A 25,692-nucleotide genomic window follows, 5' to 3' on the forward strand; every position below is an offset into this window, starting at 1 on the left:
TATTCAATCTCTGCTGGTTTGATCAGAAAGCAGTGTGCATTTAAAATGTGTGACTAAATCTGTTACTTCTCCTTTGTGCTTCTGCAATGAAGGAGCAGGTGGCTTGGCATCTGGCAGCCATCTGGGATTTTGATGGCACTGTTTTTCTGCACCATAGTGTTCGCTCTGTGTTCACTCTGCAAGTCCTAAATCTGCACTAGCCACATCTGGTGCTGTGAGGCTTCTGTCACTTCTGACGGATAACTGATAATCCAGATATGACACTCTCTCATCATGATTGATCCATAACTAATAGAGGTTTGCTGTTGTCTGCTTCCTCACTGTATCCAATTGTCTGTCTATGAGTTGAATTCAGGGCAACACAGAATTTTGTGGGTTACTTGGTTGCTGGTTGACTCAACCTGATTTCCAAATACATAGCAGCATCTGTAAAAAAGAAGACTAAGGCATATGAACATGCATGGAAGATGTTTGCACTCTGCTCATGATCTGTGCCCCTGCAGTAGTTGGGAATACAGGAGTTAAGCAGAGGAGTCTTGGCCCTTCCAGCCTGCTCGGTGATTCATTAAAATCCTGGCTGACCTGGTTGTATCCCCAACTCTAGTTTCCTGTCTACCCCTCCTAATAATTGACTTTTGTGTTTATCAAAAATACAGCCTTCAACAAATTCCACAAACCAGTCTCTGCGGCTCTCTGAGAAGATATTTCCACAGATCTATGACCGTTTGAGAGAAAAAAAAGTCCTCCCGTGCTTTAAAGGAAGACTTCTTACTTTTAAACTCTATTTCCCAGCTGTAGTCTCTCCTACAAAAGGAGATACCCTCTTGGCATCCACCATACCAAGTACCCTCAGAATCCTGGGATAACAAGGTATAGAGCTGCATGAACACAGCAGGCCAAGATGCATCAGAGGAGCAGGAAGGCTGATGTAGCCTGAAACGTCAGCCTTCCTGCTCCTCTGATGCTGCTTGGCCTGCTGTACTCATCCATCTCTACACCTTGTTATGTCAGATTCTCCAGCATCTGCAGTTCCAACTACCTCTCATCCTCAGAATCCTATATGCTTTAATTGGACCACCTCTCATTTTCTAAATTCCAATGGATATAGGCTTGACCAGTTATACCTTTCATCATAATATAAGCCTTTCGTCTCAAGAATGGGATGAGTGAGCCTTCTCTCAGAGATGAAGGGTCTAGGCCCGAAACGTCAGCTTTTGTGCTCCTGAGATGCTGCTTGGCCTGCTGTGTTCATCCAGCTTCACACTTTGTTATCTTGACGAAAGGATGTTTGTTTTAAAGTTGTGTCTCATACCACTTTTAAGAAGGCCTGACAAATGTTTGCACATTTTTCTTGCAGTTTGGCATTTTAAGTTGTGTTATTCATCTTCCAGAAATGCCTCAAGCTTTACCGTTTTATATTTCAATTCAAAGCTGCAGACATTCCTTTCAGTCAACTGATAACAGTTTAAACCAGATTCCTGTTTTGGGAAGTGCCTTTCACTTTGTCACTTTGAGGGTTTTAATGGAAAGCCTTTTTTTAAACACCGTTTGAATCACAAAGGTGGCTGTGCATAAGGGTTGTTTATTGAATGAACAATTGTGTCAATGTATATTGCACACTTGAAACAATCACTGAAAGCCCACTGACAGGCAGAAAAGCGGGAGCTTTGCTTTCCCTCCTGCTTCTAAATGCTACTGTACACATTACAAGCCAACAGTAATAAGACAAACACAGGGAATGTTCATTAATGCAACAAACATGGGCAGCCATACCTTTCCGAGAGCGATCAATATTTTTACAGCTCAGCAGCTACATGACATGTTTTCGTGATAAGCAGGCAATATAAAAAAAACCCAAGTCCACACAGCTATTTCACTTGTTTACCATCTGATATTAGTCACATGAGACTGAATAATGTGAAAAGGACAAGCATATAGACATCATTTTATTCAGATTTGCTTATAGTTAACTGTCAGGCAGACAGGAGTAAAGTTATCTATCATAGATCACAGTGACACCTGCAATATTTCATTCTCTGCTTAGATTCATAAAGAACATTTCATGTAAGTGCCAATAACACGAAAAAAAATAATTCATACTCAGCTAAATCAGAAGGTCTTAGGAGTTTGAATAAAGGAGTACAGAGAATGAAAGGTCTATCCATGCTGCAGCATTAACTGTAGTGTTAATTTGAATTGGATGGACATTATGTTGTATACTGTGAAGACTTGCTGGATAAATGGCATGCATTCTTTATTGACAAAAACTGATAATTATCAGTATGGATTAACAGGATGGATAACGGTGATGGCCAACACCACACTTCCCTGCGTTTGTCTTAATCCCTGTTAGTTTCTAATGTATGCAGTAGCTTTTAGAAGGTTTGCTGTCTGTCAGTGGGCTTTCAGTGTGTACTATACATCATCGGCATAGTTCCTTGAACAAACAACCTCCATGTGCTGACACTTTCCTCACTCGAAATATATAACAAAGGCATTCCATTGAAACTTTCAAATTGACAAAGTGTCAATTTAGCATTACTCTCTCCTATTCCTGGGTCACAGGAGCCTTTCCCATTTCCATGTTTCCCTCTTGCTTTGCTTTCATCTTTTATCCATTTACTTCTCCTCACAAACCAATGACTCTATACTTGTCTCATTATCAATTCACTTTCACTTACCAACCCTTGAGGTATTTAACTGATGTTGTTGTACTCCCTTTACTGATCCTATTACAAATCTCTTGCCAAACTGTTTTCGTGGTCAAGAGTTTCCCTGGCACACTAATTGTATTTTTCCATCACAAGGCAGTTATCTTCAGAGCATTATTGTTCCTATAATCTCTATAAACTCATTCAATTCTGTCCAAATCAGCTATGATTGAATGGTGGAGCAGATTTGATGGGTCAAATGGCTTAATTCTGCTCTTATATCTTATGGTCCTCATGCATATCCTTCATTTTCACCAATCCATCATCTTTTATCAAGCCTTCAGCTGTTGATGCTCTAACTTTTGAAATTTCCACTATAAAACTCTCTTTCCCCTACTTTTATGAGATTCCTTAAGAAAAATCTCTTTGACAAAATCTTTTCTGACATCTCCTTATGTGCTCAGTTTCACTTTTTGTCTGCTAACACTCCTACAGAGCACTTTGGTGTACTTTACTGAGTTGATGGCACTATAAAAAGTTGCTGTTGTGCTGTGTATGCATCATCAGTTTTGTTCAGATTCTTTAGAGACAAAAAAAAAGTGGAGGGCTGCAATCCAAAGTAGGCAAACAGGAGGCTAGAAGAACACAGCAGGCCAGGCAGCATCTGGAGGAAAGGAGCAGTCAACATTTTGAGTATTACCCTTCTTCAGGACCAGATGTGGGCGTAGGGAAAGCTGCAGATAAAGGGGGGAACGGGGTGGAGGCAGAATGATAGTGATAGGTGGTAGGCAATGGTAAGAGCAACCCAAAGTGCAAGGCTGTTTCTAAATAGCTTTTTTTGAAAAAGTAAGGAGGAAAGGGCTGGGCATATGAATTGGAAGGACATCCTGTTGGCATTAGGGACATCTTCCTGAAATGAATTATAATTTATCCCAAGGGGATGCATTCTGAACTAGCTCAGGATATGTCATTAGTTAACAAGGTGACATATCATATCAAGTAATCCTGCCAATCAAATAGATGAGTTTAACTGCTTCCTCCACTTACTCCAGTGCAATGCTTTCTCCAGTGCTTCCTCTACAAGTTCATAATTCAAATTCCATCAGAGTGGTTTGCATGTATTCTTGCTTGTGCTAAATGGAATGAGTGGCACTGAGGTTGTCACATGAATTTACAGCTCCAATTCTAATTCAGAAGACATATAGTAACAAGAACCAGCTGCAAGACTTTTGTTGAAATACATATGCCTCAAGGGACAAAGCAGGCCAGGCAGCCTTCCTGCTCCTCTGATGCTGCTTGACCTGCTGTGTTCATCCAGCTCCATGCCTTGTTATCTCAAAGTGCTTGAATAGATGGTTGGATGGCATGATCTTGAGTAAGTGAAAGCAAAGTCAACAAAGAACTAAAACCTTGACTAGAATGTTATTAGCACCCATTTGGGAGAGTCTGTCTCTGGAGTTTTTATTGTCCCTGAGAATTTAAATGTCATTTTCAAAAACAGAGACTTGCAAGGCCCTCCTGCAGGTCTGTTATTCTTCCTTTTGATGTTGTTAACATGCTCTGCAATCAGAAATTCTGCTGCATCTGGGCCACAGTCAATGACACATGAGTATATGAACATTCAAGGTGCTACATTTTCTCAGATGGCCTGTGCAGAGGGACATGGAATATTATGTGCTGCTATTTAACCTTTGCAGAATATTTAAAGTCCAGAATGAGGCAAAATGTGGTCTTCTAAAAAACAGTTAATTTTTTGCAGTTAATGATATCACAGGTATTTGCCTGTTTAGGATCGAGCAAAAATCCCCATTATCTAAAATACTGGAAAAGACCCTGGACTTTTTGAATATCTAAAATACTGGGTAGAATCCTGGACTCAAGCTGCAGCAAATACACAATAGAGCCAACAGAATGGAGATTTCTGCCTGATATTATTAAACAGCCTGGAATTTCAACTTACACTGCCGCTCTAAAAAAACAATCAACCAACACTAACAAGACTCTAGCCTGAGACAGCTTTTATATTTCGGGCTACAGAGCAGACACAGTATGCAGCCTACAGAGAAACTGGACATTCAGCTTCAATTGACATCCATTCACACATACTCTTAGTGATCATGAAACCAACTGATTTCAGAAGGAACCCCAGAAGCACATGGACAACACAGATCTGGCTCGAAGATAGGGGGCCCACAATCAGGCCCGATCTCACCTAAGGGGGGGCAATTTGAGAGAGTATTCCAATTGCAAATCTAGCAGCTATTTCCAAGAGCAATCCCAAGAGCTATTTCCAACAGCAATTCCGAGAACAATTGCGAGTATTGAAGAACTACCTGAGAGCTTCCAAGTAAGAGCTACCAGATGCAGGCCTGTTCTGAAACAGGGGAACCAATGCAACTGACCTGACCAGCAGTTCCAAGAACTGACAACCTCCGAAAACCAACCAACCTGACCAATACAACAAAGCCTTAGACATAGCCTGAGATGAAAACAGGGCCCATAAAACCAGCAGAAAGTAAAGAAAACCAAATACTTACTTGATAACGAGGGGTCATAGTTTTAAGGTGTTAGGAGGAAAGTATAGAGGAGACATCAGAGGGAGGTTCTTCACCCAGAGAGTTGTGAGCGCATGGAATAGTTTACCAGTGGTAGTCGTGGAAGCGGAGTCATTAGTGACGTTTAAGCGACTGCTGGGCATGCACATGGACTGCAGTGAATTGAGGGGAATGTAGGTTAGGATATTATATTTTTGGATTAGGATTATTCCACGGCACAACATCGTGGGCCGAAGGGCCTGTACTGTGCTGTACTTTTCTATGTTCTATGTTCTATGTTTATGTTCTATCCACTACCCTCATCTTCTGACTCAACTTAAACTGACAAGCCTACACAGTCCAAAGTGTTCATCTAGGGTCTGGTTTATGGCAAGCAGGAGCAGCCAGGCATATTTCAAAATCACTTTTTTCCTCAGTAGTGAGATGACACTCCCGAGATCCCAAAATTCCAACCCAGCTGGTAGGGAGGGGAAGGCATGTGGTGACAGTGCATTGGGACCACAAGGGTAGAAAGCTCGATTAAGGTTTCTGTGATTAAAACTGTTGCTTTTAAGGTTCTAATAGCATTTAATCTAGCTAGTAGGGTATTTAATAGTACTACTGACCTGTGTTAAGTTGATTGTGTCAATTTCCCTGTTTATTGCAATTACCTATATTTCTTATGTTATACCTACACTTTGTGTTGTAAATAAACACAGAGGTTCTTTTGCCCTGAAACACCTGTCTACTGCCTTCATCATTTCACATTCCCGTAGTACGTCCAGTGTCTAAAACCAGGGATCTGGAGTGATTTGAACCACTTAAAAATCAGGAAATAACTGATTGTAAACCAAAACCCCATACTTGACCCACAACACCTAGTTCTGATACCTTCACTCAATTACAGTTCTCAGACATTGTCTATGAACCTATTCATGATATCATATAATCTAGTTTCCAAGTGAAGATGTTATTATTGTTTTCAAGAAGTTTGATGTATTTGAATTAGATGAAGACAAAGCTAGGATACTGCATTTCAATTGAAGGTGCATCTGAAGTTGATGGATCTCGTCCAAACTGATTTCAATTGATTCTTTTCGGGGACTCCAGCAGAGGGCTGAAGGCAATTTTCTGCTCTAGTTTCCTACAGAATAGGGCAAAAGCCTTGCAAAGAATTTGGATTGTAAGTTTAAAGTGTTGGTGAATATCGTAAGCTGGTTGCTTGATGTGGAAATGCAATTAAATCAAATGGCAAAGTGCTTTGACTAGTTTGAACATTATTTGGAGGCGTGTAAACCAAATAGATAATTAATAGTTGACAAACTCGAATATAACATCCCAGGCTATTAGCTGGAGCACCGTATGATATTAAACATCTTTGTTGAGATGAAGGTACAGGTGTGGTGGGATGGGGTTTACCTGGGGTGTAAATGGGAACAGACAGAATGTCTTGACATTCTTATTCACTGTAACTAAAAGCAAATGAATTGAGCATCTTAATATTTAGAGACTGGAAATTAAAGTGTATAGGAAAATTAAAATGCGAGATGAAAAGGGGAAATAAAAACATTTAAAACTGCGTTCAATTTACCTGTGGTGGTAGCAAAGGTAATCTGACATAAGCAAGTAGTCTTCCAAGGTCCCTGCATCTTCTTTGAATATCATATTTCACCCACAGCATCAAGGCATGGAATATTGTCTCTTCATCTGGAACATTCACATCATCACTTACAATAAGTTTAAGAATGTCATCAGCCGGAAGTAGCAGAAATTCCTGATTTTTGATCACCTCCATAATGTGTTCCTGGAGAGGGAAAATCAAAAGATTTTCTCAGAAATCACAAATTAGCTAAAACGCTAGTCATTGTTGCGTGTTTTTAATATGCACACAAATTCAGAATGTCCCAGCTGAAATTACTGACAGATCCATCCATTATTTGTTCGTGTTGTAGTAAATGCAGAACTTCTGGAAATCCACACCATAATTTTGGCACTTTTGCCTCTGATGCTTTCTTCATGCTCAATGTCAAAGTTCACCCTCATTTGCTGAGCCATTATTCAAAGGCCATGTTTATATTGCACATTTAACATTGCTGTGAATGTTAATTAGTTCAGGTCAAACAGAAACACCTTTCCCTGTACTTCAGTTTATTGGAAAAATCACATTTTCCCCTCTCTTGAGCCTACCTTTGTTAGGAGGTTGGAGTATACAAATGGATAAAACCACAGCTGTATGTTGCTAATCATAACAGAACAGTACAAACTGGAATTGCTATTTGGTACATTGTATGCATTTTATGAAATTAACAACTTAAGAAAGAAGTCAGACATTAAAACTGCCCGTGATCTGGCGTTTGTAATTTTGCCCGTAAATGTACAAAATGTTGTTCAAAACAGCCAAGTAAAGCTAATAAAATGTGAGGCTGGATGAACACAGCAGGCCAAGCAGCATCTCAGGAGCACAAAAGCTGACGTTTCGGGCCTAGACCCTTCATCAGAGAGTGAAGGGTGATGATGAAGGGTCTGGGCCCGAAACATCAGCTTTTGTGCTCCTGAGATGCTGCTTGGCCTGCTGTGTTCATCCAGCCTCACATTTTATTATCTTGGAATTCTCCAGCATCTGCAGTTCCCGTTATCTCTGATACTATTTTAGCCAAGTAAAGCTATTGGTTTACATGATATCACATTATTTGAACAGTCTCATTTCCTGATGAGCAGCTTAGAGAAAACCAAGAGAATCAAGTTGTAAAATTAATGATTTATTTCTTTCCAATTGTCTTGATATCAATTAGAGATCCAAGTCCTAATTCTTGGATAGGTCCCTTTCTGGGCACTGTGATATGCCGCTCAGAACTAGTTTTACAAATAGATTGCTTTGTAATCCACACCACAGTGCAATAGCTCAGTCTGGCATTGCAGCATAAGGACATAGTATCGTCTCAAAGTGGTAAAGTGTAGGTGGAGACTTTATTGTATGGATTTTCATAATGAAGGAAATATTGAACTGCTGAAATGTTCATCTTTGCCATTGCTACCTCTAATTCTGCACAAACATGAATTCACCAAAAACCTCTGCTACCCACACCGTGGCACCCACTAAATCTCATTCACTAATCATCCTTTTGCACATTGACTGGCATTGGTACCACACCCGCACGAATCCAGTGTTAAAATTCTCTACCTCGGTGATTACATTTTCATCTGCCAACTTCTTTATCTCTGGGACTGCTGCTCCAAGACTCCTCTTCGTTGTACCCCTCCCTCCTACTTTAAATTACTTCTTCAAACTTAGCTTCTTTTGACCAATCTATTGGTGAGTTGACCTAATATTTTCTCAGACACCTCAGAGATAAAATCTGTTTGAATCACTTTCCATAAAGCACCTTGGATGTTTTACTTCATCAAATATGCTATAAAAATTCAAGTTGCTGTTATTTGTATGCTCCCTGACTCAGGAAATATATCTTACTTTTATGAGAAAATTAATTTAGCTGCATTATTCAGAACATTCCTCCAAATGAAAACATTGGTTGGGCTCTTGTAAAACACACACAATTCAAATTAATTAATTTCCAGGTGATGGCAGTACTCAAGATAATAAATCAATAAAACAGCAGCATCTATAATGCATCACAAAATATAAAATTTCATTTCAAGTCATTCCTCACCACCCCCATCCTTCTCCACTTGGTTTTTTTTCTCAGCAGTTACTTGTGATTGCCTTTCTAGCTGTTCTTGCCAATTGTAGAATTTCAGTTCCTCCACAGAATACATAATTTCTGTTTACAAAGTTCTCTCTACAAAGGTTGAAGAACTCTTTCTTTATCTAGCTTTGTGGGTATTGCATAGCACGAATAAAAGTCTACTTAGCTACTTTTCTAAAATTCGTTTTCCCTGGAGTATTTGGTCAACAGCAATTTTCGATTTTTCTTATGCTGAGCAACTCTTTATGTTTGGAGAGCACATTCTTTGCCATTGCTACTCTAGCTCTGATTTATTTCTGACAGTAATCACTTCTTGTTCTGATGGTCCCAAGGTACTTAAACTGAACTGGTTGCTTCAGCTTTGACCATTTATCCTGGCCTTTACCTTCCTACTGTTATTGCTTTTAAAACTCATAACTTGTTTCTTCACATCAATTTTCATTTCAAAAGCTTTCACCACCTCATTCATTCTGTCGATTAATACCAATAAGTCGTCTTCTGTGCCAACCTTCTGGTCACCTACAAATTCCATTATATTCAACAATTGACTCCCTACCCTGCCAACTTTCTAAATTTTTTTGAGTGCCTCTTTCACTATGTCTTCCACATGAGTATTAAAGCATAATGGTGTAGGCCACCTTCACTAGCAGCACTCAAGAATACAGCAAGTTTATTTTCATAACAGTAACATTTTCATAACAGCCCAAATAACAGTAATCTATAGCCCAAATAACAGTAATCTATCCCACATAGAGAGCTGTAATCCTTTATCTCTCCAATCAACTCTTATTGCTTCTAGCAATTCCAATGACTTCTTTTCCATTCACTCAGTCAAAGCCTTTATCATTGTCTAGAAAGCTGATGTGCACTTCTTGCTGGTGTTTTAGATATTTTTAATTAATCTATTTAGAACAAGTTATGATTCATGCCTGGGGCAGGTGGGACTTGAACCCAGATCTTCTGGCCCAGAGGTGGAGACACTAGCACTGTGTCACAAGAGCTTTATTCAAGGTTTCTACTTTAGAAATGTATTCCTGTCACATAGGTATTTTTCAATATACTGTTCAGATGTGTTATGACACATCTTTAGGACAGTTTAGCCTTGAATTCAAACCTTGTGGTCCAGATGGAGGAACACTATCACTCTCCCACTCTTGCTAGTGTTTTTTACACTTCATTCATTTTTTTGAATTCTCATCACACAACTATGATTTGGAGTAATTTTTTTTGTATAGGTTAAAATATGGATCTGTGGAAAAGTGGACACTGAACAACAGGAAAGATTGGTTCAGCAACTTTGGAATACTGTGAACAATTCTGGTCTCCCTGCTATAGGAAGGAGTCGTGAAACTTGAGAGGGTTCAGAAAGATTTACTAGGATGTTGCAGTTGTTGGAGAATTTGAGCAATCGGGAGGGACTAAATAGGCTGGGGCTATTTTCCCTGGAGTATCGGAGCTGGGGGGGTGACCTTATACAAATTTATAAGATCATGGGGACATGGATAGGCTAAGTAGTCAAGGGTTTTTCCCTCAAGGTAAGGGAGTCCAAAATTAGAGGTCATCGGTTTAAGGTGAGAGGGGAAAGTTTTATAAGGGGCCTTTAGGAGCAACATTTTCACACAGAGGATGCTGTGTCTATAGAATGTCAGAGGAAGTGGTGGAGGCTGGTACAGTTACAACATTTATAAGGCATCTGGATGGGTGTATGATTAAGATGGGTTTAGAGAGATATGGGCCAAATGCTGGCAAATAGGACTAGATCTATTTAGGATATCTAGTCGACATTGTTGAGTTGGACCAAGTGGTCTGGTTCTGTGCTGTACATCTCTATAACTCTATGAGAAATGTGCTTCTGGTGGAGGATATAGTTGGTCAATAGGAGAGAAGACAAGAGCAATAAAGATGCTCTTAGAATAGTGGAAAAGGAAAGATTAATTATTGGAGGTCATCAAGAAAAGGCAACAAGATTAAAATGGCCATATTCTAAGGTTTGACAACTTGCTGAAGGAGATGATTGAAGGAAGATTAGAAAGAGTTGGACCACAGGGGAGAAAGAATGATGGTGGTGGCCAACTTGAAATTGAAAATGTGAGGCTCATACAAGCAGATTGAGAGGAAAGTCCAAGACCATGAAGCATGGGGGAATAAGTAAACAAAAATGAAATAATAGGAATTATAAAACCAATATTGGAATATAGCTATATGTGTGTAAATTGACTGGCTTGCTTCCTTAATCTTTAAAAATACTTAATTCGCTGTAAAACACTTTTATTCACAGTTTCAGAGATAATGGGAACTGCAGATGCTGGAGATTCCAAGATAATAAAATGTGAGGCTGGATGAACACAGCAGGCCAAGCAGCATCTCAGGAGCACAAAAGCTGACGTTTCGGGCCTAGACCCTTCATCAGAGAGGGGGATGGGGGGAGGGAACTGGAATAAATAGGGAGAGAGGGGGAGGCGGACCGAAGATGGAGAGTAAAGAAGATAGGTGGAGAGGGTGTAGGTGGGGAGGTAGGGAGGGGATAGGTCAGTCCAGGGAAGACGGACAGGTCAAGGAGGTGGGATGAGGTTAGTAGGTAGCTGGGGGTGCGGCTTGGGGTGGGAGGAAGGGATGGGTGAGAGGAAGAACCGGTTAGGGAGGCAGAGACAGGTTGGACTGGTTTTGGGATGCAGTGGGTGGGGGGGAAGAGCTGGGCTGGTTGTGTGGTGCAGTGGGGGGAGGGGATGAACTGGGCTGGTTGAGGGATGCAGTGGGGGAAGGGGAGATTTTGAAACTGGTGAAGTCCACATTGATACCATATGGCTGCAGGGTTCCCAGGCGGAATATGAGTTGCTGTTCCTGCAACCTTCGGGTGGCATCATTGTGGCAGTGCAGGAGGCCCATGATGGACATGTCATCAAGAGAATGGGAGGGGGAGTGGAAATGGTTTGCGACTGGGAGGTGCAGTTGTTTGTTGCGAACTGAGCGGAGGTGTTCTGCAAAGCGGTCCCCAAGCCTCCGCTTGGTTTCCCCAATGTAGAGAAAGCCGCACCGGGTACAGTGGATGCAGTATACCACATTGGCAGATGTGCAGGTGAACCTCTGCTTAATGTGGAATGTCATCTTGGGGCCTGGGATGGGGGTGAGGGAGGAGGTGTGGGGACAAGTGTAGCATTTCCTGCGGTTGCAGGGGAAGGTGCCGGGTGTGGTGGGGTTGGAGGGCAGTGTGGAGCGAACAAGGGAGTCACGGAGAGAGTGGTCTCTCCGGAAAGCAGACAGGGGTGGGGATGGAAAAATGTCTTGGGTGGTGGGGTCCGCCTCCCCCTCTCTCCCTATTTATTCCAGTTCCCTCCCCCCATCCCCCTCTCTGATGAAGGGTCTAGGCCCGAAACGTCAGCTTTTGTGCTCCTGAGATGCTGCTTGGCCTGCTGTGTTCATCCAGCCTCACATTTTATTATCTTTATTCACAGTTTGTTCACTTTCGTTTAGAGGTAGGTAATTTGGGTTTTTATCAGAATGTAATTCTTTACACAAGTGTCGTGGAGTTAGTAAGAAAAGAAAATTACAAAATTTGCTGAGTCCTGGTTTGTGCAATTAGGTATTGAGTTATCAGATTTGATGGGAATATAAGAGATGGTAACTCTCTCTCCGTCAAAGAGTCACAAATTTTTTCACAATCTCACTTCCACCAATCAACTCCTTGCCTGCCTAGAATGTGTCCATTGTTGACTGCTCTGCAATTTTATTTAAATAAAGCATTAATCATGAAATTAACTGGATCACATATGAACAAGCTCAGCCATAGGTTAATACATGGGAGAAGTATTAATGCGACACATAAAAACACAGATTATAATTAAAAGGAGAGTGCAAAAGGATTTAAACAAAATAAACCAATCTATGGATCTGCCTGTGAGCTGTTTGCAAATGGTGAATAATTTAACATTATGGATGTTGCAGTGGAGGTGATGAATAGTGTCGGCATTGATAGTTGAACATTCAGTTTTAACATCCCTAATTTTGCAGGTCATTTAACATTCAGTAGTTCTGATTCCTTTTGACGGTGATCTAATTCCACTGCAGTGGCATGGTGGCACATTAGTTCACAGCACGGGTTCAATGCCACGCATGGGCAATTGTCTGTGTGGAATTTGCATGTTCTCTCTGTGTCTGTGTGGGTTTCGTCTGGATGCTCTGGTTTCCTCCCAGGGTCCAAAGGTGTGCAGGCTGGGTAGATTAGCCATGAGACATGTAGACTTACAGGATGCAGTGGGACTAGGAGGAATGGTCTTCAGAGGGTTGAAGTGGACTTGATGGGCTGAATGGCTTGCTTCCACACTGTAAGGATTTTATGATTCTATGGATATTCATGGTGAGATAGAATCCTTTTGTTGTCGTATTTCATGGATTTTTGCAAGTGGTTTCGGTTCGAAGTGCTCATTGCCACTGGTGAAAAGCAAACTGCTAAACTTTTCAAATTCCAAGTACTTCTAGTCAGGCAAACCTGTGGGTATGGAAGATTTGACAGCACACCTCTGGCACTAAGCACTTAAAATAGTATTTTTACTGCCTCAAAATTAGAGGCACTTTCGTCAAGCAAGAGGGAGTAAGTCTTATACATTTCGCCTGAAAGTTTACTCTGATGTTGAATTGGCCACTTTAACTGCTGTGCTACCTGATCAAATAAGATTAAGTTAGCTGCTGCCTCTCGCTCCTCAAACATAGAAAGTAAGAAAGCAAACTGCATTGTTTCCACTCTTAACCCTAAGACAGTAGTGTCTTCATGGGATGCAGAGGGATTCCTGCTCTTCAGGTCAAGCTGTCTTAGGTCAATCTCATTTCCCCACAGTTTTCCTGGAATTCTATCTCTTCAGCCGGAGACTTTTTCCTAGGGTGGAGGTAGCTATTATGAGGGGGCATAGTTTTAAAGTGAGTGGAGGTCGATGTAGGGGAGAAGACAGAGGTGGGTTCTTTACTCAGAGAGTGGTAGGGGCATGGAATGTATTGCTGGAGAGGGTAGTGGGATCGGCCTCAGGGGCATTTAATCAGCTATTAGATAGGCATATTGATGATAGTTTAAGGTAGGGGTGGAGATTAGGCAGGCCTTAGATTTAGGGTAAACCTTTGGCACATCATTGTGGGCTGAAGGGCCTGTACTGTGCTGCACTGTTCTATGTTCTATGTTCTCTTTACTTTTCCCCATCCACTCCCCCCATCTCTCTCTCTCTCACACACACAGACACACACACAGACACACACACTCCATCACTCTAGTAGTTTCCTCACCCATTGTCCAACCTTCCCTTTTAAAACCTCAAAAATAACTTCTGGTTCTGTTGGGAATGTACTGGCATCAAATACAGATATTTCTACACTGCAGCAATGCAATTTCTAGAAAATCTTTGGTAGTTTTTCTTTTCTTTAAAACTTGATTTCAATGTGAAAATTTACCCAATCTAGTTCTTCTGTTTTGGCTTTAGGTTCAAACTGCGAAAAGGGCCCTCACCTTGTCATAGCCAGAAAACAAGTGTCATTCGTTTTTCAATACTGGTGCAAGCACGGTGGACTGAATGGCCTCCCCCTGAACCATAATACTTCGTGATTACAGTTCCAGATGGGCTGCCAGATTAGCCCTACAGTGTCAGGGACCTGGGTTCAATTCCACCCTCTGTGTGGAGTTTGCACATTCTCCCCGTGTCTGTGTGGAGTTTCCTTCGTGTGTTCTGGTTTCCTCCCACAGTCCAAAGATGTGCAGGTTAGGTTGATTGGCCATGCTAAATTGCCCGTAGTGTTGAGGGCGGTGTAGATTAGATGGATTATAGGGGGATGGCTCTGGGTGGGATGCTTTGATGGTCGGTGTGGACGTATTGGGCCAAAGGGCCTGTTTCTACACTGTAGGGATTCTATGAAAATGTGAAACTGTTGGTTGAGGAAGGATGAACTGGCTCCCTTTCATAAACCCTCCACCCCCTCAGCTAATTTGGAAAGGATCTCTTCACATATAGCTACCTTTCGGCCAGACTCAAATGAACTTATGTTTGAAAATTGAGCTAATTTAGCCAGGCTTCCTTGAATTAACAGAAAATGTTGAGGAAGGGCCACCGGACCCAAAACATTAACTCTGATTTCTCTTCGCAAATGCTGTCAGACCTTCTGAGCTTTTCCAGCAACTTCTGTTTTTGATTCTGATTCCTTTCCTAATTTGGTTGTAAAATGTGTAATATATCGTGCAGGTTTTAAAATAGAATCAGACATGGGCTTTTTCTGGTGTGATGTAATGTTGAAATTATCATCCATAACACGTGGAAAGACAATTTGTTTTTAGACCATGGACTTAAAAATGGGAAAAATATTGTTTTTAACCAAAAACCTAAGATTGTGTTGCCATTTAAAAGAAAACAGATTGCCAGAACTTATCATACACCTCCATTGTTTGATGGTTTATTCATGTTGTGGAAGCCAAGGCTAGAGAGTTCACCTCTATGTGTGTGTCCTGGGGCAGTTTTGTTTCATATGCTTGCCTTTATTGGTTAGTGTATTGAGCATAGGAGTTGGGAGGTTGTGTAATAGCTGCACAGGACATTGGTTTGGCCACTTATGGAGTATTGCCTGCAGTTATGGTCTCCCTCCTCTAGGAAATGTTGTGAAACTTGAAAGGGTTCAGAAAAGACTTACAAGGATGTTGTCAGGGTTGGAGGGTTTCAGCTTATTGGGAGGGGTTGAATAGGCTGGGGCTATTTTCCCTGGACTATCGGAGGATGAGAAGTGACCTTGTAGAGGTTTCTAAAATCATGAGGGGCATGGATACGGTAAATTGGCAAGGTCCAAAACTTGAGTGCAAAGCTTTAAGGCGAGGGGAACAATATGAAAGGAACCATAGGGGCAACCTTTTCACACAGAGAATGGTGGATGTATGGAATGAGCTACCAGAGGAGGTGGAGGAAGCTGGTGCAATATCAACATGTAAAAAGCATCTAGGTGGGTACATGAATAGGAAGGGTTTAAAGGGATATGGGCCAAATGCTAGCAAAGGGGACCAGATCAGTTTAGGATATCTGTTCGGCACAGAGGCATTGGACCGAAAAGTCTGTTTCTATGTTGCATATCTCTCTGACGCCAGCAAATGTGCAAAAAAAGAGCAGATAGAGTATCATGTGGGATAAACGTATCCACTTTAGCAGTTTGGATAAAGGAGCAGCATATGTGTTAAACAGAATTAATGTACCGAACTTTGATATACAAATGAATTGAAATATATGGGTATGTGAATCGAATAAGGAAAACTGAATATACAGAAACAGCAAGTGATTAGGAAAGCAAATGAAGTACTGGTCTAATCTGGAGTATTGTGTACAGTTTCAGTCTCCTCTTTAGAGGTGAGGTGTAGATGTGTGAGGGGAGCTTCAGAAATGTAATCTTGACTGATACTAGGGATGGGTAGCTATCCTTTGTGAAAGATTTGACAGTGGGACTCATATCCTTTGGTTTTCACATGATGAGAGATGACATTATTGAACCAGATAAAATGCTGAGTGGTCTTGACAGGGCAATGTTTGAAAATATGTTTCCCTTTACAGAAACAGGGACAGAGTTGAAAAATATAGTGCCTTGCATTTAAGATTGAGATGAAGAGGAATTTCTTCTCTCGGAGTCATTCATCTATGGAACTGTATTCCCCAGAGAGTAGTGGAGGCAGAGTCATTAAATACATTAAAGGCAGGAGTAGAAAGATTCTTGGCAAACAAGGGAGTGAAATGTTATTGGCGGTAAGTGGGAATGTATAATAGAGACTACAGTCAGATCAGCCATGAAATTATTAAATAACAGAGCATGCTAGCAGTGTTGAATGGCCTACTCCTGCTCTTAATTCATATGTTCGTATGTTTGTATTATAGAATCAGAAAATGTACTGGCTCATTATACATTCTTTGCTGACAGCCCAGAAATCTATTACACTGTTCAAACATCTGAGCCCCATGCAACTTTTGTGACAGTTCTGGCTCTCTGATCTCTGTCGTCAAGTGCACAGATTTTATTTACACTAAGTTAAGAGGTTACTTGTGTTTTCAGTCTCTGTTGTTGAAAATTTAAAGGGTTGGAATGATTAATGCTTTTATTGCCATCAAGTAAAAGGACATTTATCAACATTGTGGAAAGTAGTAAATTTTATAAAACCTCTTTTGACACATCCAAATTGTCATCAGATGGTTAGTTTGTTCTGCACAGTGTTTAAATGGTCATGGAGGTTGCAAAGCTTGGCAAAGTCGGGGTCTGATGGGTCGTGGGTGTGATCAAAGGCATAGCCTTGTACATGAGCATTAGGAAGAGTTTTGAATGCACCTTTAAAAGATTTCATCTTTCATGCGATAGTCCACGACACCTCTGAAGTGCCATGGGCCACGACTGCACAATGGAGTCACCAGATCGTGAGAACTCGATGCAGTTTCAGCAGTTTTCATCCTTAAATTGCACTCCTGCAAATCAGATAAGATATCTCAGAATTGGGACCAGCCTGTCATTTATAAAAGGCTTCAGAGTCACCCTGACTGAATAAAAATCTAGGCCTTTGTTGCCATCTCATAAAATGTATCGATTTAACCCAAGGAACTGTGTTCTAAATTCACTGGATTGATAGGGTTACATTTTGAGGATCGTGCCAACGAGGCTTGTCTTCCTTCAAGTTGCAAATATAAATCAATGTTTTAATTGAGGTGTTTAAGACATTTAAAACATTTGATGGCAGGAGGTGGAAGGGATGCTGATGGTGGGTATTGTTCAAATGCAAATAAAGATGTACAACCTTAAAATTAGAGCAAGCCCATTTAGAGTTGGTAGTGAAAATGATGACTTCACTTTACTGAAAAGCTTTTCAGATTGTGCTCAAATCAAACTTTTAAAATTGAGATTATTTTTGTCAAATAAGTGTGCTAAGAGTGAGGGAATTAGGAGAAGTTAAGAGGGAAATAAGAGTTAGAAGGGTAGATGGAGGTGAGAGGCATGATGAAGTGTTATACTGCTGTTGAAACATTAAGTCTGTTTCTTACTCCACAATGCTGCTGGGCATTCAGATATCATTCTCTGCTTTTATCTGAGATTTCCAGCATCCACATTATTTTGTGTTTATTAGCTAGAGGTAACATACAGATTGGCAATTATCTAATTAAATGGTTAAATATGCTCAAGGGCACGAATAGACTCATCCTGTTCTACTCCACTTCACTCTCTACCAGAGGACTTTGCAGGACTGGGCACACATGAAAAGGAATTGGAAATGATAACTGAAAGATGCCTTTTATCGTGAGGTATCAGAGAACCTTCAAATGGTGTGTTGGAGTGGGAAAGGACTTGTGCAACAATCCTTACCCTTGGGAGCCTTACCTTTCCTACATTTGCAGAACTAATGCTTTCCTGGACAAGATTGGAAATTCTAAAGACAAACACTTGTTAAGCTGCTTTCATGCCAGTGAATCGTAAATGACTGATTCAGTGTACCACTGGCAGAGAGCTAGAGACAACTCCTCTAACTGTCCCATGATGATGAAAAGCCAGATTTGGAAAGAACCACCGAAACGTTAATCACAAGTAACACTTTCTAAACAGGAACGAATTAAAAAAAAACAAAATAAACACTTATGCGGCATATAAATTGTAACAAAATTTGCATTGATTTGCTGCACCATCTAATGTCAAACATAATCATATTGTACGTTACCATGTTTGCTCTGCAATAGCTCATTTTTGGTTAATTTTTATCTGGTCTGGTTTTTATTCTCACCAATTCTTCTCTTTCGTATTTTCCTGGGACTCATTAGCTCAATAGCTGTCTTCTGTATTATCCATTTATCAGGTAGGATTTCAACACATCTTTTCGAAATTTTGTGGAAGGAGTCTGTAAATTACAGCAGGATATACAATGTGTTGCCCACATCATTTACTATGAATACACTACAGAGGCCTTGAATGGTGCTGTAGACTGCGTAAATCATGAAAGTGAAAATATTGCATTAAAACCACAAAGTGACACAATAGAGGTTTTTTGTTAGAAAAAGCTGGCAGAGAAACAACATCACAGTGCGAGACGATATTGTTGGCTTTTCTGTTGGCATGTCCATCAGAAAACATTGGGATACATGTATCACAATTCAGTTTCTACTGGGAATTTTCCCAGTAGGAGAATGGATCAGAGATTTGATGCACTGACTGAACTCCGTGATTGGTTTGTAATTAGAGTTCCTCATGAGAGACTTGCTGCCTCGAGCAGTTTCTCTAAAATGTTTATTCATGGAGAATTATTCAATGCCTTCTGGATGATGATGAGAATTAGAATCTGGTTTGTGTTATAAGTCCATTTCTATTTGAACATCGGGGGCTCAAAGAGCACAGAGTCAACCAAATTTACATTAAGTACTGCACTGTGATCACACGAAGAGCTGAAATAGGATTAAACACAGAGGCACACCAGTAAAGTTGGCCATTTGGGCCTTCGTGCCTGTGTTGGTATTGTGGAAGACTTTCCAATTAGTCACACAATTCATTGTTCTTTTATCATTTACCTGTAGATTATTTACAGGACATTTGTTTAAAAGTAGCTATCATTGATTTCAATCTCTTAATAAATAAAAAAAGTCTTCATGTTTGGAGAAGCTCCATTTAAGTCAACACTGTTAAACCTACAATCAGAAAATTGCAAGCCAACGGCATTTGACATTCCCAGCTAGTGACTGTCACATTTACTGCCACCAGTTCCATCGTGTCCAAGGGAATCCTGAAAAAGCAGTGCTTACAAAAAAATAGTTTGCAAGCATTTTTCTAGAATTGAGTGATATCAGTTACATGGATAGATTGGAAAAAATAGTGTTAGAAAATTGAGATGATCTAAGATGATCATAATTAAGAGAAATCTAGACAAAGAGAAAGTATTCCCTTCGGCATAAGTTTGAAGCTACAAATCCTTGATTTCAGGTGCTTTGCAAACAAACCAAAAGTAACATGGCAAAAAAAAAACTATTTTACAAAGCGAGTAGTTATGATGTGGAGCGGATTGACTGTGAGTGTGTCAGAACTGGATTGAGTAAAATCTTTCAAAAGGGAATTGGTTAATCATCTGAAGGAAAAATCATGCAGAATTTCAGGGAAAGGATGAGGCGGTAGGTATGACGAGCTAAATTGCTCTTGCAGACAGTGGGCAAGCTTGATAGGACAAATGACCTCTTTCTAATGACCACTCTATTCTTTTCCTAGCTTGTCCAGTCATTGAGATATCTCAATTATACTTTGACATTGTTCCCAAAGTCTTGCTTGCTGCCAGTAGCAATGCATTAATCAAATGACTGTATAAGATGTTTCAGGTGTAGGTCAATAACTTTTTTTCTCTCAGAAACTTGCAGTGTCAGCCTCACAGCAGCTTCACAGCAGAAGCTGGAGGTACTGTCTTTGAGATGGGACCTTTAATTGAATATCTAGCTTCCCCTCTGATAAATATGAAAGATGTTACTGTACTTCTCAAAGAGCATGTGTTCTGGCCAAAATTTAAACTTCAAGCAATATTACGAAAACTGATTATCCAGTCATCATCACATTGCTGTTTGTGAGGTTTTGTAAAGGGAAAGTCATTTGTGGTGCTTCTCTGCATGGCAGTAGTGATTACATTTAAAATTAATTCATTGGCTGCAAATCACTTCTACAGGAGGTGAAATCATGAGCGATGCTGTACAAATCCAATTTCCTTGTTCAGATGCCCATCAATACCTGTATGCCGTTACAAATTCTATGCCAGTAGTGAAAGGAAAATGGCACAACAGATTTGTATTGAAAAAAACTATTGATGTCTCTCAATTTTCAATGATAACCCTCTCTGAAAAAATGTACATTGAAATAACTTAATTTATCTAAAATAGAAATAATTAGTAGGCAATCCTAATGTTTTCGGTAAAATCCGTAAGAACTAAAGATGCTGTAACTCAGAAACAAAAACAGAAGTTGCTGGAAGACCTCAGCAGGTCTGGAAGCATCTGTGAAGAGAAATCAAAATTAATGTATTGGGTCCAGTGACCCTTCCTCAGAACTGGTTCTGAGACAGGGTCAATGGACCTGAAACATTAACTCTGATTTCTCTTCACAGATTCTGCCAGACCTGCTGAACATTTCCCACAACTTCTGTTTTTGTTGCTGATATATTCAGTAATTTCTGTATGAGATAATGAAAAGCGAGTGGACAATCTGCAAAATATAAATTTAAGAATAGCTTCTCAGGTTGTTGACATGCTCGCCCAGCTGGCTTGTTTTTATTCAGATGTTTTGTCACAGTGCTAGGTGACATTATCAGTGGAGCCTCCAATAAAGTGGTGTTATTCTACTCCACTTGGAATTTATACCATATGTTCTGTTATGGTGAGTACTGTCATTTCTGGTTTTGATCTGTATGGGTTTGTATATGGGGGCCAATTCTATGTGTTGTTGATTGTATTTATATGGTTTGGACCATATCCAATTAGAATAATTAGCTGGAAGAATATTAGAATAATAACATACAAACCCATACAGATCAAAACCAGAAATGACACTACTCACCATAACGGACCAGACAGTATAAATTCCAAGCAGAGTGGAATAACATCGTTTCATTGGGGGCTCCACTGACGATGTCACCTCGCACGATGACGAAGCGTCTGAAGGAGAACAGGCCAGCTCGGCGACCAAGTCAACAACCTCACTCACAACCCGAGCTACAGATCTTGGCCAAAACTTTGAAGAATATCTTCTGATTGATTGTGTTAGAACTGAAGAGGAAAATCAAACTTGGCAATTAATTCATCTTAATGCTACTAAATATGGTGGTGCCATGGTTTAACATTATTTCCAATTGCTACTTGGTGAAATTCAGGTCAGGATGTTGATAGGGGTCTTGAAAATGAAGAATTATTTTGATTGAGTAAATGAAGAGAAATTGTTCCCACTAGAAGGACTGTTAGAAACCAAAAGGCACAGATTTAAACTACTTAGCAAAAGAACCAGATGTGAAATAAGGTAACTTTTTGACACAAGAAGTTATGATCTGGCATGCACTGCTGGAAAGAGGAGTGAAAACAGATTGAGTAGTCATACTCAAAAGGAAGCTGAATAAATACTTGATTAGAAGCAACTTGAAGTTGAGAGAAAAAGAAAGGACATAATTCATCTGGTAACATTCTCAATATCTAGTACAGGCACAGTGGGCTGAATGGCATCCTTCTCTGCAGTGTGAATCCATGAGAGTAGCATATCACATATTTGACTCAATGCCCATTTGTGGTTATGAAGCAGAAGTATTCACAACAGGCCAGGATTATCTGACAGCAAGAATTAATTGTAACTTAGAAAACAATTTCTGAACATGACTCTGACTCAGGCCAGAAGTGAAAAGTTCCATGCTCACTTTGAGCAGAAGGTCAGTTAAACAACGTCACCTATCTCAAAAGCTTCAGGTGCATCTGTACCCACTGTCAACAATGCAGACGTTAGATAGGCCTTCTCAAGAGTAGGCCCGAAACATCAGCTTTCCTGCTCCTCTGATGCTGCTTGGCCTGCTGTGTTCATCCAGTTCAACACCTTGTTACCACTGGAAGCAACTGGCCCAGATGTAGGCCCCAGCCATGCATTCAGATCCTGTGTGGACCAGCTGGCAGGAGTATTTGTGAGCATTTTTAAAGTCCTCACCTGCTTCAAGAAGACCAACATTATCCCAGTACCAAAGAAAACTCATGCAGCATGCCTCAATGATAACTGTCCAGTGGCTCTGGCCTACATAATTCTGAAGTGCTTTTAGAGATTACTCATGGCTCACATCAACTCCAATCTACCAAATTGCCTTGATCCTTTGCAATTCGCCTAGTGGAGCAGCAAATCCATTGTAGATACCATCTCCCTGGATCTACACTCATCCCTAGAACATTTGGATAACAAGGATGCCTACATCTGACTTATACTATTGACTACAGTTCTGTCTCCAACACCATGATTCCAAATAAGCTCATCTATAAAGTCCAAGACCCAGGACTTGGCCTTCCCCTCTGTAACTGGATCTTTGATTTCCTGACCCATAGACCACAATCAGTAAGAATAGGTGATGACACCATAATCCTCAACACCACTGCCCTGCAAGGCTGTGTACTCAGCCCCCTATTATATTCCTTATACAGTCACAACTGCGTGGCTAAGTTCCACTCCAACTTCATTTACAAGTTCGCTAATGACACAACCGTTGTTAGGAGGATCTCAGACAATGATGAGGCAGAATACAGGAAGGACACTGAATGCTTAGTGGCACGTGTAAAGACAAAAAACTCACCAGCAACATCTCCAAAATGGAGGATCTGGTCATTGACTTCCGGAAGTGGAGTGGCAGGCACGCCCCTGTCTGCATCAATGGTGCTGAGATAGAGATGGTTGAGAGCATCAAGTTCCTGGGAGTGATGATCACCAGTAATCTGTCCCGGTCCACCAGTGTCAGCACAATGGTCAAGAAAGTACAAAAGCGTCTCTATTTTTCCAAAGGCTAAGGAAATTCAGCATGTCCACAAGGCCTCTCACAGTGTGGTTTGGTAACTGCTCTTCCCAAGAAGCTACAGAGAATTGTGAACATCATGTAAACCTGCCTTCAATCCACCGTCTCTAGCTCTTCTTCCCACTGCTTTGGGAAAGCAACCGACATAATCAAAGACCCCTCCCATTGGTCTCTGTGCACCTTCTCTGCAGCTGTAACATTGTATTCTTCACTTAGTTCTATTACCCCAATGTACTTAAGTATGAACTGCCTGTACTGCACTGAAAACAAAACTTTTCTCTGTACCTAGGTACATGTGACATTAATAAATCAAGTCAAATAAAAACAAGTTTTAATAGAACAGCTGGCCTGAAAGTGTTAACTTGGAAATGTTGGAACAGCTCTGCCCACTGCGGTTTAAATGCCTGCCTCTGGGTGGAACAGGTTGGTTTGTGTTTAGACTCTGTAAACAAGCTATTGGTTTGTAGTAGGTGTTGTACTCCTTTATAATGTCGTCTATTAGTCATAGAAGCATAAATTAGATGCAGCATTTGGCCATTCAGCTGTTGAAGGCTACTCTGCCATTAATTATGATCCTGTTTGATCTTCCAACTCAATAGCCAGTTCCCACTTTACCCCCACATCATTTGATGCCTTTCGCTCCAAATGCTATAACCAATGGTTACTTGAAATCAGACAATATTTTGGCCTCGAATGCTCTCTGCTGTCAAAAATTCCACAAGCTCACCACTCTATCGGTGAAATAATTTCTGGATTTCCTGCTATCAGGAACATCCTTCCTGCATCTATTCTGCCTAATCCTGTTCAAATCTTTTAGGTTTCAATGAGATGCCCTGTTATTCTTCTGATCTCCTGCAAATATAATCCTAATCGATTCAACCTCTCCACATATGCCAATCTCGCCATTCCAGGATTCACTCCACTCTAAGTTATTGCAGTAAATAGTTCTCTACTATAACTTTCTCTCTTACCACTAATAATAAACTTTGCTTGTCACTCAGGAATGTGTGTCACTTCACCCAGTTGTATTTGTAAACCTTAGGCTGGTACTAAAGGAGGCATTATTAGCAGCTTACTATCGAAGATCTTCATACCTCTTTAAGGTGCACATCCAAGGAAACTCAACTTTACGAGGTACCAGCTGCAGGCATCTCTTACTACAAACTGCAGCAGCAATGATAGGGAAGAGCAAAGTTACAGCTGAAGTGAATATTTGACAGGTGGTTGGTCTTTGCAAGCTGTGATGGCAATCTGTTTCCCACAATTTGTTTACTTCAGTCTTTTTGTTTTTGTGTAAAAATATGCTGTTTACAACTAATTTATTCTGCATCAGTAAGTAACATGTACTGTATGGGGATCTAGATCATGAGCAGTATCAGAAAGTGACAAACAGCTCGTAAATCTTGTTGTTGCATTAGTCCAACGTGTGCGAGCACATGTAAAACTGAAAGTCGAAAGATCCATGCTCCCTGTAAAGATATCAATGTCACACTGTTTCTCACCCTCTCTCAAAGCTGCGCCGGTCCCCAGTCACACTTTATCATTCGCCTCATCCGTCACCGCGACAAAAGACTTTTTCGCTTTCTTACAGACATCAAGGTACAAAACTCCAGCAAATTATAGACTTCAACATCCGTTCTGCAGGCCTCCCCTTAGCACCCACACCTTTCCAGCCCTCAGATGGACTTTCTGTCACCTGAGACCAACACCACCACCCCCCCAACCCTTACCTCCTGACCTTCCCCTCTCTGAGACTGAACATACTATCCTCGGCAAAGGGCTCAGCACGTCATGACGTTGAACTGCTTTTTTGCTGCATTTCTCTCTGTGCTCACTTCTTCGGGCAGGAGTCCTCCCCCTTGTTCTATTCATCCTTTCACCCACTTCCAGTATTCACTCTCCATTTGGACCCCCTCCCCAGTCTTTGAGCTGATCTCGATCTCTTCATTGAAAACTGCTGACATGAAACAGGCTGTCTCAGTCTCTCCACTCCTCTCACCCACTCTAACCCGTCCCCTTCTGAAATTGTCGCACTTCGCTCTTTTAGGTCCAACCCTAACTTTGTTGTTGAACTGGCCAACAAAGGTGGTGCTATTGCACACTATTCCTTACCCTATGAGGTTCAATGCTAACTCGTGGACGCTTCTTCCTAAAGCCCCCAGACCATGATACTATGTCCGAACATCAAGCTATTGTTGCCACCTCTGTCACCAACCTCATTACCTCCAGAGATTTTCTCTCCATTGCCTCTAACATTGTCGTTCCCCCAAACTTGGATA

At 40.8% G+C, this 25,692-nt stretch overlaps 1 protein-coding gene across 5 annotated transcripts in view; it reads right to left on the reverse strand.

Moving 5' to 3' along the window:
* The window catches only part of LOC125453382 (kelch-like protein 1), a 351,831-nt gene that overhangs the window by 105,778 nt on the left and 220,361 nt on the right, over nt 1-25,692 (reverse strand). For all 5 annotated transcript variants that reach the window (XM_059646484.1, XM_048532887.2, XM_059646486.1 and 2 more), the window contains exon 5: nt 6,777-6,989. In XM_059646484.1, coding sequence (XP_059502467.1) covers nt 6,777-6,989 — 213 coding nt within the window. The remainder of the gene's footprint in view (nt 1-6,776; nt 6,990-25,692) is intronic.

The sequence above is a fragment of the Stegostoma tigrinum genome, chromosome 6 (assembly GCF_030684315.1).
Source record: "Stegostoma tigrinum isolate sSteTig4 chromosome 6, sSteTig4.hap1, whole genome shotgun sequence".
NCBI classification, from domain to species: domain Eukaryota; kingdom Metazoa; phylum Chordata; class Chondrichthyes; order Orectolobiformes; family Stegostomatidae; genus Stegostoma; species Stegostoma tigrinum.